General features: G+C 40.9%; 1 protein-coding gene across 1 annotated transcript in view; it reads right to left on the bottom strand.

Moving 5' to 3' along the window:
• Window positions 1-15,544, bottom strand: part of slc15a5 (solute carrier family 15 member 5) — a 38,282-nt gene that overhangs the window by 2,399 nt on the left and 20,339 nt on the right. The window contains exons 5-7 of the mRNA XM_069909353.1: window positions 12,443-12,629; window positions 8,342-8,530; window positions 6,326-6,457 (exon numbers count right to left, since the gene is read on the bottom strand). Of these exons, the coding sequence (XP_069765454.1) occupies window positions 6,326-6,457; window positions 8,342-8,530; window positions 12,443-12,629 (508 nt within the window). The remainder of the gene's footprint in view (window positions 1-6,325; window positions 6,458-8,341; window positions 8,531-12,442; window positions 12,630-15,544) is intronic.

Genomic DNA, 15,544 nt, shown 5'->3' with positions numbered 1-15,544 from the left:
TTGATGAGCAAATTCTCCAGGGGTAACTTCTGAGGCCCCTAAAGCTTACAGAATATTTATAAATGATCGCCCTAAAGCTTACAGAATATTTATAAATGATCACAAATTAGAATTAAGAATAAAAGGGACTAAATTTTGTGTAGGAAAGATCTGGGAGAAGGGATAAAGAGAATGCACTCATGGCAGATCCCATCAGAAGAAGGATTTAATACGGAAGAAACTATCACAATTTCCTCTAAAGTAGTAAATGATTACAGAAGGGAGTTAATTAAATACTGTAATTCCCTAAGTGATCTCCATATCAATAAATATCATGACCTAAATGTAATATTTGGCTAAGCTGCAAAATTATTTTCACAGGGCATGGCAGCTATTTCAAAGATTGAAGCAATGTCGAGGTATTGAAGCAAGCACCAAGAATATAAATCCTAGAAAGTGGTTTGTTGACCCTTCATAAAAGTCATTAGTAAAACCATGAGAGAACTGAATCTCTACTTTTGAAAAGATGTTGGAGCACTGGAAATAATTCAAAAAAAGGTAACTGCTCTGAGCTGAGATGGGAAATCTACCAGCTATGAAGAAGGCCAGTATTCCATTCCACACTTAAGACCGAGGATTATATTAGTTCATTTTGAAATAGGAAAAAGTGTGCATGCGAGAAGATGGCTACTGGAATAATTTGTCTGAATTCCTTTCACATTATGTCATGGAGTCATACAGTGCAGAAACAGGCCCTTTGGCCCATTGAACCAGCCATTTAAACCAATCTTTTATTTTTGCCACATTCTCAATTTTTCCCAAGTTTCTTCCACTCACTGATAGACTTGAGGCAGTTTGTAGTGGCCAATTAACCTTGCAACCTGCTTACCCTTGAGATATGGGAGCAGTGTAGTGATAGAGTGCTAGTGATACTCTCACCACTAGAGGGAGTTGGGGACTAGATTGTCATGGCTCAGTTGGATTCAAGATGGATGCCTGCACATGGTCCTGAGCTTGTATTTAGCTAATAAAGTATAGTTGTTTTACAAGAATCCAAATTTATTTATTACAATAAAAGAAACATCACATGGTACCAGGAGTGGAAGAAACACCAGGAATGTGCAGAGTGTGTATCAGTCCATAGCAGCAGAGAAATAGAAAGTTTGAAGAATTCTGATGCTGTAAATTAGACTGGAAATGCCAACCATGAGTGGAGGTTGTTCAAAGATTTGTGGTGTACCTGCAAGCCATTGGACTCGATAGCAAACTTAATGCATGGAAGATTGCACTGCTATATATTGTGGTGGGACCTCAAGCACTAGATATTTTCAACACATTTGTTTTTGCCGAGGAGGCAGACCAGGGCGAGTTTGACAAGGTTATTGAGATGTTTGATGAACACTGTTCACCAAAGAAAAAAGAAATGTTCAAGAGGTACATGTTTTGCTCACGAATGCAGGTGCAGGGAGCTTTGATACTTTCTTTTAAAAATGGACTTGAAAGTAAAACCAAGAACATGTAATTTTGGATCACTGCAAGAGTCAATGATCAAATTGTGTTTAGGATTATTGATAAGAAAGTGCGAGAGACAGAGCTTACCTTAGCTGGAGCTGTGAAGATATGTCACGCCAGTGAATTAGCTCTGTAGTACGCAAAAAAGGTTTGATGAGTGTGCAAAAGCCAGTGAAAACGAAGGCATAGTCATAGACACAGCGTGTAGCCACAAAAATAAACAAAAAAACAAAGCAGAGGAAACAACAAAAAGGAGAGGCATTCATTTGTAAATGAGGTGGTGCTCAACATGCACCAAAACAATGCCCAGTCTATGGAAAAGTCTGTAATAAGAGCAAAGGGCAGAATGACTGTGCAAAGCAACATTTTTCCAAAGGGGAAGTGTTCATACTGTACACACTATAGAAGAAACTTCCCCCAGTGATACAGTTTTCATTGGCCTGGTAGTGCAGGAAGATTATAAACCAACAAACACTAAACAGCCAAACGTGAACAGAGTTGAACAGGACAAGTGGACTGTGTAATTGGATACAAATGGAACAAATATTCCTTTCAAGCTGAACACAGGGCCAAAGGCCAATTTGATCTATGAACGGAATATCAAGGCAATGAAGATAAAGCCATACATCCATGCAAATCCTGTGAAGCTCAAATCATACAATGGACAGAGTATCGACACAAAAGGTACATGTAAATTCAAGGTGAAAGTTAAAGATAAAGGCACCACCTCAGGCTTGCAGTTGTCCCACATGGATATGAATTACCGCTTGGTGACACAGCATGTGAAAATTTAAACCTAGTCAAGAGGGTGTACACACTAGGGACACCTATTGTGTTAGCTGATGCATTGTCTAGGGCAACAATGCAGAGTGAAGCACACAATGAGAGTTCCACAGAAACAGATGTGAATTTCCACATGAATCGGATCACTGAATCTCTTCCTGCATCTGTCTGGCATGAAATCCAAGCAGGTAGCAGATGAAACAGAAAAGGACACAGTTCTACAGAAGGTCATCAAGAGTCTGAATGAAGGATGGTCTAGAGGTGAATGTCAGCCATACTACAGCATTAGAGCTGAGCTGAGTGTTGTCAATGGACTTCTACTCAGATAGAGCAGAATTATCATTCCCCAATCACTGAGACAAGAGATGATGAAAAGGGTGGAAGGGAAAAATACAAGAGGTGGGCGAGAACTGTTGTTGATTGGCCAGGGATAAATGCTGACACTGACCGGATGGTTTCCAGTTGTGAGACCTCTTTGAAACATCATGCAAAGCAGACAAAGGAACCCATATGATAATAATTGACGAACCAGCAGAACCACGGCAGAAAGTTAGGACTGATCTGTTCCATATAAATGGAAAGAACTCCTTCCTGGTTATTGATTATCTATCAAACTATCTGGAGATTGTGCCGTCTCCTAGCATGTCTGCTGCTTGTGTGATTAAGTATATGAAATCGATCTTTGCAAGACATGGAATTCCTCAAATTATTTACTGTGACAACGGACCACGCTACAGCTGGGGAGAATCCCAGAGCTTTAAGAAGAGTATAATTTTTGATATGTGGCCTCAAGTCCTCTGCATCCACAGTCAAAAGGTAAAGCAGAGGAAGGAGTTCACATAGTTAAACAGCTACTCAAGAAAGCACTAGACAGTGGCTCAGATCCGTATCTAGCTCTATTGAATTACAGAGCTTTGCCACTTGAACATGGCATGTCACCCGCTGAGCTTCTGTTGGGAAGTAAACTACCCACCACACTTCTCTACACTGCAGACCCAAACCAGGACAGAGATGTCAAAGGGAAACAAAACCGTCTGCAATGGAGACAAAAAGCAAACTATGACAAGTTAGCAAGAAGCTTACGGCTACTGGCACAACATGATACAGTGAGACTCAGAGATTCCAACACTTGGGACAGAAAGGCCCACTGTTTTGGAGGATGTAAGTCCAAGATCCTACACTGTCAGAACAGAGGGAGGGGGAGGAATCGAAAGATCCTGCTGACAATGCAAGAGACACTGCAGTAAACAGACAAATGCAGGAGATCCAGCCTGCAACAGAGGAGACAGTAATGGACCAGCAGAGCCAACACAAGCACCTGTGTTAAGAAGATCCACACACGTTATCAAAACACCTGACAGATGGAATCTCTGAAAGAAAAAGAACTGGAGCCTTAAAAGTGTGTGTTTACATTTGCGTTGAACTTTAAATTTAAATGAATACTGTATTAGTATGCCATGTTGGAAAAGGGATTAGGTATAAAGTGCTAGTGACACCCCTGACCATGAGAGGGAGTTGGAGACTAGTTTGTTGGATTCAAAATGGATGCCTGAGTGTACACTTTCGCTAATGAAGTATAGTTGTTTTAAAATAACTCAATCTTTATTACAATAAAAGAAACATCACACAGAGAGCAAAGAGATATATGTGAGTGGGCAAGGTTTCTGGCAACTGGAGTACAGCAAGGGAAAATGTGAGGACCTCCACTCGGGAAGGAAAAATAGTAAATTGCATTATTATTTAAATGGTGAAAAATTGCGGCATGCTGTTGTGCCAAGACCAGGGAATACTCATATTTGAATCGCAAACCATTTGTAGGTTCAGCGGGTTAATCGGGAAGATAAATGGATGATAGTTTTCATTGCTAGAGAGATTCAATTTAAGAGCAAGGAGGTTCTGCAGCACCCATTCAGGCATGGTGAGGCAGCACCTAGAGTTCTGCATGCAGTTCTGGTGGTCTGATACACTGGCTTTGGAGGTGTTGCCGAGGAGGTTCACTAGATTGATTCTCAAAATGAGGGGGTGAGATTGTGAAGGAGAGATTGAGTAGCCTAGGGTTTTAGAATGACAAGAGGGGATCTAATAAGACATAAACATTATGAAGAAATAGAGCAGAGACTATTTCCAGAGGCAGATGAGAGCAGAACTGGGAAACATAGCCTCATAAGTTGGGGATGTAGATTTAAGATAGAGATAAAGAGGAGCTGCTTCTTCCTGGAGAATTAGTGGAATTCTCTTCCCAATGAGGCTCATAGATAGATAGATAGATAGATAGATTTTTTAGTAGTAGGGGAACAGTCAGTAAGTCCATAGCCGGATCAGCCATGATCTTATTGAATGGCGGACCAAGCTTAATGGGCCAGATGGCCCACTCCTGCTCCATATGCTCTTATATGTAAACAAGAATGCCTGGAAGAAACTGTGTAATGTATAAATTCCATACAAACAGCATTGGAGTCAGGAATGAGCCCACGTCTCTGCTCCTGTCCTCTAGTGCCGCACTGGGCCACATAACTGAATTGTTATCAAAAGAGGGAAACACAAAAAGTCTGAAAATGCTATGGTTGTTGTAAAAAAAACACAGAGATGCTGGAGGAACTCAACTGGTCAGGTAAAGATATATTACTGACGTTTTGGGCCTGAGCCCTTCCTCAAGGAGTAAGTGAAGAACAGAAAGGCATCAGAATAAAGACTGGTCGGGGGAGGAGCCCAGACTGACAAAAGGTGTTAATTGGATTTGATAGAAGGAAAGGTGAGAATAAATTTTGGCTCTGTGAAGGGAGACAGAGGGAAAAGGGGAGGGGGGGGGGGAGAGAGCTGGGGGAAAGGTGGCAGGGGGAAGAGGGGGGGAGTTTTACAGAAAACGGAGGTTGACGTTAATGCCATCTGGTTGGAGGGCGCCAGACAGAAGATGAGGAGTTGTCGTTATTCCAATTTATGGGTGGTCTCAGTTTGGCAGTGCTTGGGGCCATGAACAGACATGTCAGGTAAGGAATGAGAACTGGAATTTTAACCTGGTGAAAGTCCTCCCTCCATGCCTCTAAGTTTGTTGAACCAGAACACCAGGTCTCATGATTCAGGTTCCGGCTTCACCGTTGCACTAATGTGGTTTTGCTGTATCTGCTCCTACCTGCTGTGGGTCAGATAACAATTTACTGATGAACAAATAACCCTCCAAATTCCCTTGTCAACCTCTGCTAACCAGCGCCACCAAAAACAAGATTACTTTCTTACATTGCAATGTAAACCGTGGCTTTAATTTTGTGTCTTATTTTTTCTAATTTTGTGGTCTATTAATTTTGGAGCAGTAAATAATAAACAGTAAAATGCAACAGTCATGAACAATTAAATGCCCTGGACTCCTACTGAGGTCCCTGATCCCCTGGCAGAACCTGGAATTAAAGGCATTCATTATCCATGTGCAGGTGAGAAGTTATTTACAGCTTAGTTTATACAGAGGTTTTGCACAGAATTTATTAATAAATGTTTCTCAAATAAATGTTCCTGGTTAGCCTGGCAAGTAAGGCTCCATTTCTAAGAGGTATTTGATTGCAGGTGGTATCAGGATCATTCAGTGCATTAATTCAGCTGATCTGTGAGCTGGTATTTGATCAGGCCTACTTTGGATGGCATCGGGGAGGGAAGGTTCATTGCGGAAGGGTTGGGAAGAAGTTGAGAAAAAAAAGAATGCCCTTGGCACTTTAAGAATTCAGCAGTTTTGCCCTGTGATTCCTGGGACTTTTCATCCGAATGTTCGATTGCGCTGTTTGAACCGCAAAGGTTTCCAGTTGCATGAAAAAGATTTCCAAGTCATCCTATTAGAATAAATAGTGAGAAAGGACCGTGACCTCAGAATTCAGCACAGCTCTGAACCTCGACCAGCTTGGCACTGCAAACTCAATGGGCCAATGTAAGACTGACTCTCCAGCTTCTGTTTCCCATCAGTTCTGATTATATCAGAGGATTCTCTAAATTACGCTTTTTGCCTACGTTCAAAATGAAACCATGGATTTTTTGTTAAAGAGTACATCCTTAAATTAATTGCACCTACCTCCAGATATTTGGTAGATGCTTTGAATTATAATTGCTCCCACAAAGCTGCCCAAACAATTGAATAAACTGATAAAATGCATTGCAATTCCTTGACTGCTCCTTGGGGAGAGTCTAAATGTAATCAGCGTATCTATAAACAAACACAAGCATAAGATTCAACAATTTAACCAATAAATTAACTTCTGGAGTGCCTAATGTTACAATGCAAATGGAAAGTTGCATTTCATTTTTTTTCTGCTGACGCAGATTCTTGCAATAAACATTTGTGTTTTAATTCAATTAATTGCTTCAAATAAGAACCAGCCAACATTTTAGGACAAGATGTCGAATCTCTGCAGAAATTAAAATTGTAGGCGGAAGCTACCACATGAAACATTTTAGTTTTGGTCGGAACTATCAGTAATTTTGTTGCTAACAAATGGGAATTATAATGGGGTTGACAACATGCATGAAAGGTGCACAAATTCATCTTACAGTCAGAATGTGACAGAGCTTGTGCCGACAGCAAGGACCTTGCATTTCTATAGAACATCAAGGACCTTGCATTTTCAACAGCAAGGACCTTGCATTTCTTTAGTATCTGTTGGGGAAAACTAACTTAGTTAACGGAAAATTGACCCTAATATTATATGGGTTTAATGGTTCCATCCTCGTTCAAAATCATAATGGCCTCCATTGAGTCTACGCTTCCCACTGCCTCAGAAAAGTGGGCAACATATTAAGAGATTCATCCCACCCCAGCCACGCCCTCTTTTCAACTCTCCTATTGGCAAGAAGGTTCACAAGAGTGAACCAGATTCAAGGGCAGTGTCTTCCCCACTGTTATCAGACTCATGAATGAATTTGACACTACTATAACAACATTGCCTTTGCTCTGTTCTCATTGATCTCGCTCGTTAACTCCAAATCTGCACTGTGTTTTTTACCGCTTTATCATGTATGGGTTGATTGGCTGGATTGCACACAAGACAAACTTTCTCACTGGGTCTTTGCACACATGACAATAAACGAACTTGAACATGAGCATTGACCTTTATCCCACATTATTTCTATTGACAGACGTGACTCTATATTTGTTGGAATTAAGTATGCGCGAGCACTTATTGTCCTTTTTGAGAAGGAGATAGGAAACCTTCTTTATGATACTCTTACTATAGTATTAGATGGTAAAATCCTGTAGTTTGGACCAGAAAGACAGTTTCTACTTGGACTTGGTGGGACTCTCAAGCTGTTCTTGTTCAATTTGGGGTCAGGAAGAGCAAGGTTATGGAGGTCAAGGAAGCAGTTCTCAAAGTACCAGTTGAATTCTCCAGCTCCTTTTGGATCAAGCACCACTGTTATTGCTTCCTTTTGAAGCTTTGCCACTTTTTTGGAAGATAACTTATGGCAAAATATTGACAATTGGTCTTTGATTTTAGAGCAATCTCTTTATAAAGAGCAAGATGAATGAGTCCTGCTTTTGTGAGTCTCGGCCTAAAATCACAATGAAGACAATTGATGCATGTTCAGTTACAGAAAATGTATACATTTGCATAAGTATCATTTTTGGGAGATACTTTCAAAAAACCATTGAGTAAATTGGAAGGCTACACGTCCCTTTGAGCCTCTCCCACCTACTCAATATGCCATCCCAATTGTGTCCCCTATACTCCAGGTTTCTTCCCATATCCCCTGCTCTCTTTATCCTTGAAAGCTATAGCTAACCATATCTTGGATATATTTAATGATTTGGCCTTAACTGACCCCTTCATGAGACAATTCTGTAAGTTTCCCACACTTCGAGTGAAAATAAATTCTCCTCGTCTCAGCCCTAAATGGCTTGAATGGGTTGAATAACAAACCTAATGTTCTGTATTTCCCCTCACCGGGGAAATCCTTTCCGCATCTAGCCTGTCCAATCCCATCAGAATTTTATCAGAGTTAATGAGGTGCTCTCTCCAGTCAGTGAATGTAACTTGATCATCTCACTCTACCTTCAGAAATGAGCCAATAATCCGAGCGCCCACATACTTACAAGCAGGTGTGACCAGTGCCTCAGCAACTCCGAGTAAAAAGTACTGAGGAGTGAGCTGAAGACAGGGCATTGAAGACACAAGGAGCAGCTTTCCAGACAGCATCTGCTCCACCAAGAGAAAATTCCTCCTGTGCACCTCTGATATCCCAGCCACCACCATGGACAAAGTTGCACAGAGATGACCGGTAACTGAATAAAATAAAACAAATGAGTGAATGACAAGATCCATTGCAGCTGCAGGTCATTATGTTCAGGCCATGTGCTCATCATTATGTTGTTTCTGCTGAATACAGATAAAGAAAGTGATTTTGGCCTGAATTTTCTATTTGGAATTTCACGCTTACTTTTGAGGAATATGCAGAGAAAGATTGAGTCGACTGGGTCTTTATTCATTGGAGTGTAGATGGTTGAGAGGGGATTCGATAGAGGTATACAAAATTATGAGGGGAATAGATAGAGTGAGCGTGAATAGGCTCTTCCCCTTGAGGGTAGTAGAGATTGGAATGAGTTAAGGGTTAGGGGGCAAAATTTTAGGAATAACATGAGAGGGAGCTTCTTCACTCAGAGAGTGGTGGCTGAATGGAATGACCTTCGGAAGAGGTGGTTACAGCAGGGTTAATTCTGTCATTTAAGAGGAGGTTGGATGAGTCCATGGATGTGAGGGGGGGTTGGAGGTTATGGGCAAGGAGCAGGTAGGTGGAACTAGTGGAGTTCGCTTAAATCGGTGTGGACTAGAATGGCCGATATGGCCTGCTTCCGTACTGTAATTGTTTATATGGTTATATATGGTTACTTGGAAGGGCAAACCAAGGTAGGTCATACACAGTAAATGATAGAGCACTTAGGAGAATGGAAAGTGGGAATACAGGTACTTGTTCCCTGAAGGTGGCGTCGCAGGTGGACAGGGTTGTGAAGAAAGCCTTTATAAATCAAAGTAATGAGTATAGGAGTTGGGATGTTATGTTGAAGTTGTTCAAGACATTGGTGAGGCCAAATTTGGAATATTGTGGGCAGTTCTGGGCATCCAAGTACAGGAAAGATATCCATAAAATTGAAAGAGTGCAGAGAAGAGTTAATAGGATTTGGCCGGGTCTTCAGGAGTTGAGTTACAGGGAAAGATTTAGCAGGTTAGGACTTTATTCCTTGGAGCGAAGAAGAACGAGGGGAGATTTGATAGTTAACAAGATTATGAGAGCTAAAGACAGAGTGGATGTGAAATAGGCTTTTTCCACTTAGATTGGGGGAGATAAATACGAGCGGTCGTAGTTTTAAGCTGAAAGGGGAAAGGTTTAGGGGGAACATTAGGAGAAAATTCTTCACAGAGAGTGGTGGGAGTGTGGAATGATGTGGTGAATGCGGGCGTGATCATGTGTTTTAAGAATAAATTGGATAGATAGATGGATGGGAGAGGCCTGGAGGGTTATGGAATGGGAACAGGTCAATAGGGGTAGCAAAATGATGGTCAGCACAGACTAGAAGGGCTGACTGGCCTGTAGCATTCTATGGATCTATATATTACCCTCATGTTTCTGCTGAAACTTGCATACTGTAAAATTTCCACAGTCCAAAGTAGGCAGGTTTCATTAAAGAATGCAAGCTCTTCAAAAATTAAGATGTTCCTCATTATTTTTAAAAATGAAAAGCCAATGCACTTTTATTAATGAAGATTAAAATGGGTTTATCTCAAAACATAAACAATTTTTATCAGTGTCTAATCTATCATCTGTGACGAGTCTGATTTTAAATGACTGAAAATCACTTTAAAAATTCTACAGACCATTTGCCACGTCATGCTATTAGTTTCTTAATGCCTAATAATTCATTTTAATAACCTCTTGAAAAGCCTGCGAGTGAACTTAATTGGCAGAATCTAGTATTGGTAATTTGACTAGAGAAATGCAGGGGTGGGGGTTGGGAATAACTACTTTTGTGGATCTTGTTTCATCTTGAAAAGTTTGTAGAAACCCGATTTATCTGGAACTGTAATTCACGCATGTAATCCCACAATCTTTGCTGCTAGTTTGCCCAATTTCTCATGAATTGTGCTTCAGAAATGCTACGCAAACTGCCAAATATTTCAGGTCCATGTTCTCCCTTCTTGTAATCGGGCTCCTGAATGAATTGGAGGTTTATGCTTCCTTCAGCCAATGTGGTGACCAGACCAAAGCTTCAAAATATTTACTTGCCAACTGTTTGTGGGAGCTTGCTGTGCCCACTGTGTTTGCCATTGTTACAACATTCACACCTCGCCAAGATTGAATTTGATAAGATATGAGGCCCATTTATGGACTACCATCATCATTTGAATACATAGATGATGGTGCTCTGGGCGTTTCCTGTCCGATGTCTGGGAGCTGAGACCGTGTTTAGTGGGAGGGGTAGGATTAGAATGGGGATGGGACTTTTTTTCTTTTTTTCAACTTTCATTTACAAGATGAGCCAATTAGATAACCAACAATGAATATTAGAATATGAGGTGAAGCTTTTATAAGGGAATTTCCATTTTATTCGCTCATTGTATATAAGACATTATGTAACTGATATGTAGACAATAATATTTATTGATTTGTACAATAATATGTAGTCTCTCTTCCAAATCAATAAAAATATTTTTTAAAAAAGGAAAGGAAAAGTGTTCTGTAAACTGCAAGGTGTTAGCCAATTTGATAATTGTGTGCTTGTCTTGTCAAGATGATGTAATTGGCAAATTTACCATCAACTACTCCTGATTCCACTGCTTGTACATTACCAGTTGTAAATTACATCCATTTCCCCCACTGAAGTTAGCCTTGTTTATATTCAACTTTGACTGAATCTGATTTAACCATTCACTTTCTCCCAGCAATAGGTAAAGGTCACCTTATTGTCACGTCATACTACATTATTAAATGTTAAATTCTTTAACTTTGTCTACTGTAAGGAAGGCAGAGAGTTGCCACTCTGTCCAGCACCCCTCGCAGAAATGAGGAACAAACTCGCGACCTTTGGTTTGCAAGACCAGTGCCCTACCACTGAGCTACAGAGCTGTGTTAGATGTGAATTTGCCTCGTACCTCCAGCATCGCAGCCCCTTCCCTCCACACAGATCGCCCTTCACTCTAACATCATTTCCTTCTCCCTTATCCAGACACTTCCTTTGCCTGGATTCCTCCTGGCCTTGGTGATCTTTTGGAAGCAATTTACTGCAAGTCTCTTGAAAAACGAATGTAGGGCACTTCATGTGATTTCTCACACATTAACCCTCTTCCTCAAACAATCCCTTAAAAATTGGATGTTACTTTTCTTGTTTGATTGTTAGTTTGTTATTTTTCTCTTTGTTTTCAAATACAACATCTCAGAGGAGGGGTGGGGGGAAGTTGTTGGAGTGGGAGTGGGGAAGTGTTAGTACACAGAGCAAACAAGATTAATAAATCTTTCCTCTAATCAATCTTTTGAATAAATAAGTTGTTCAAGGGTGGATGCAGCAGCTTAATATTGGCCCTCAATGTCCATAAGGGACATTGACATTAATCTTCATCGCAGAAAAAGCACAAGGTGATGGATGAATAACTATTACTTTCAGCAAAAATCGCCCCAATTAGGAACAGTGCATTAATTCTAAAATAGCAGCATTGAGGGGCAAGAACCATTGCTTTTTTCAATGTAACACTGAAGGAAGATCATCCACCTGAAAGTTAACTCTGTTTCTCCCTCCACCGATCGAAATCAGAATTTATTGTCATGAACGAGTCGTGAAATGTGGTGTTTTGAGGCAGTGTCGTTAGTGCAGACATTTCATATTATAGCCATCTTACAGCATTGCTATAAATAAAAGAATATTGACAAAAACAGATGCTGCCGGGCCCACTGCGGGCTTCCCGTTTTTCTCTCTATTTCTTCTCAGATTTCCAGCGTCTGTGCTCTTTGCTTTTCAATTATGCTAGGTGATATATAAATTTGATCAATTTCTCTGTTGTAGTAAACCTCCAGCTCATTCTCGCCTGGAATGAATAATGTCAACAGGGTTCAATGGAACTGAAAGGAAAGCTGCAGATGCTGGACGTCCAAAATAGAAACCAAAAAATTGGAAATGTTGATGATAACTTGACTACATAATACCTACCCATCTGTGTCAATGGTGAGATTGGATCCCTATGAACAGACTCCAGACAAGCTCCAATATATTCCAGCAAAGGCGCCAGAACCAAGACAGGAACGAGGCCCACTACGTTTAAAGCTGCCACTGGAAGGAGAAATCCGCTCTGGTTCAGGTTGGAATGCATTGTTTGTATGAAGAAAGCCGATGGGATCTGCATTTGTAAATTGTGAGGTTAGCAGTGATTCTTGACAAGCCTTTCACTTGAAATGCATAACTACTGTAGCCAAAGGTTTTTATATCATGAATGGCTTGCTCCATCAATTTACTTCCAGAAATGTGAAATTTGCAGACTTGTATTCAGCGCGTCATTAAGCATAGAATCATGCCACACGGAAATGGGCCTCACTCATTCATACTAATCATTCTGATGCCCAAGGCAATAATCTTAGTTGCCTGCATCTGGCCTTTCCTATCCAAGTACCTGTCCAAATGCTATTTAAATTGAAATTTAATTTTTAAAACTTAGGCATGCAGCATGGTAACAGGCCATTTTGGTCCACAAATCTGTGCTGCCCAATTTACACCCCCAGTACGCTTGAACGGTGGGAGGAAACTGGAACTCCCGGAGAAAACTCACAAAGACATGGGGAGAATGTACCAACTCCTTACAGACAGTGTGGGATTCGAACCCCAGACCTGATAGCTGGCGCTGTAAAGCCGTTGCATTAACCGCTATGTCAACCATGCCGTCCTAAATGTTAGTGCCTTCAGCTTGTTCCAGGCAACCATCACCCTCTGTGTGAAAAACTTACCTCTCAAATTCCTTTAAAATTCTCCCCTTTTATCTTAAATCTATGACCCCTACTTCAAGAAATTCCTTGAGGAAGGGCTTAGGCCCAAAACATTGGTTATATATCTTTACCGCCTTGAATGCTGCCTGCTGAGTTCCTTCAGCCCTTCTGTGTTTCTACTACAACAATCACAGCATCTGCAGACTTCTGTGCTTCACTTCAAGAAACCCCTACCTTGAGAAAAAAAGATTCCCTCTATCCCATCTATGCCCCTCATTATTTTATAACCCTGTATAAAGTTATTGCCCAGTCTCCCTCACTGCCATGAGAATAAAACTGCAACAGATCGGCGACACGGTTGGCGTAGTGGTCAGTGCCATGCCTTTAGAGTGCCAGCGATCGGGACCAGGGTTCGAATCCCGCGCTGACAGATGTTTATAATATGAAGGTTTGCTCTGTGACGCTGCTGCCAAACACCGAATTTCATGTCTTGTTCATGACAATAAATTCTGATTCTGTCTGTAAGGAGTTTGTACGGTCTCCCCGTGTCTGCATGGATTTTCGCTCCAAAACATTCCGGGGAGCAGGTTAATGGGGCATGGACTTGTGAGCGGAAATGGCCTGTTACCGTGCTGTATGTCTAAATTTAAAAAAAATAATTAAACTTCAATGGCTTCTTCATTGCCAACTGGCTGAAGTAATTCTCCATTTTGTATCAACGCCTTTCCATTTCCCAAGTCTTTTAGAAATTTGTATATTCAAATAATGGTCTACTTTAAAAAATTATTTTTGAATCAATTTCCCCTTTAAAAAAATTTTTTTTTAAGGATACAGCATTGGAGAAGCTCAAACCAGCCACTGAGGCCTGTGCCAATCGAGCCTGTGTGTTTCAGAGAGTGGGAGGAAACCAGAGCGCCTGGAGAAAACCCAAGCAGATCACTGAGAGAATGTATAGAATGTCCATTCAGGCAGTGCTGGATTCTAACTCAGCTCGCTTGCTCTGTAATAGCGTTGCACCAACTGTTCAGTGCCTCTCTGAATCTCTCAAAAGACCCTCTGAGTAAATTCATTCACTTATTTCCCCCCACACCCTTTTTATTTTTGATAATGATCTTTTACAGATTCTGTGAAGCGTAGAAACATTTTCCCCTATTTATTGAAACCTCACTTCATGTTGAATTCTTTCTAATCCCATAACCATCCCTCGTCTGAAACCTTTCCTTTGTTCATTCACACACTATAATTATAATAACCTCTGGATAATCCTAGTCAATCTCTTTTGCACCATGACCCAGTCAGCTTGTAACCATATAACCACTTACAGCACAGAACAGGCCAGTTCGGCCCTACTAGTCCATACTGTAACAAATCCTCACCCTCCTAGTCCCACTGACCAGCACCCGGTCCATACCCCTCCAGTCATCTCCTCTCCATGTAACTATCCAGTCTTTCCTTAAATGTAACCAATGATCCCGCCTCGACCATGTCTGTCGGAAGCTCATTCCACATCCCTACCACCCTTTGCATAAAGAAATTTCCCCTCATGTTCCCCCTATAATTTCCCCCTTCAATCTTAAACCATGTTCTCTAGTTTGAATCTCCCCCACTCTTAATTGAAAAAGCCTATCCACATTTACTCTGTCTGTCCCTTTTAAAATCTTAAACACCTCTATCAAGTCCCCCCTCAATCTTCTACGCTCCAGAGAAAAAAGCCCTAGTCTGCATTACCTTTCCCTGTAACTCAAACCTTGAAATCCTGTCAACATTCTCGTGAACCTTCTCTGCACTCTCTCTATTTTGTTTATAATCAGTGGTTCTCAATCTTTTTCTTTCCACTCACATCCCACTTTAAGTATTCCCTATGCTGTAGGTGCTCTGTGATTAGTAAGGGATTGCTTAAGGTGGTATGTGGTTGGAAAGAAAATGTTTGAAGGATTGCTTAAGGTGGTATGTGGTTGGAAAGAAAATGTTTGAAATCCACTGTTTTAATCATACCTCATTGACTCGTTATGTGCAGGGTTTCAGAACTCCAAAGGAAATGGGCCAATGACAATTTTTCTCATGCAAAATATTTCAGTAACAAATGGGGCTAGAGGAGTGATTCTCAACCTTCCCTTCCCACTCACACACCACCTTAAGCAATCCCTTACTAATCACAGAGCACCGATGGCATAGGGATTACTTAAAGTGGTATATTTGTGGAAAGAAAAAGTTTGAAAACCATTGTAATGTAAAGTATGAAATCCAGGTCAAGAAAACATAGAGAGGGAATGAGCTCAGTAACGATTTCTAGAGTTAGCATTAACTTATTACTTTAGTACGCTATCAGCAATAT

This window comes from Narcine bancroftii, chromosome 13 (genome assembly GCF_036971445.1).
Source record: "Narcine bancroftii isolate sNarBan1 chromosome 13, sNarBan1.hap1, whole genome shotgun sequence".
In the NCBI taxonomy this organism is placed as follows: domain Eukaryota; kingdom Metazoa; phylum Chordata; class Chondrichthyes; order Torpediniformes; family Narcinidae; genus Narcine; species Narcine bancroftii.
This window is presented reverse-complemented; position numbering and strand designations above follow the sequence as displayed.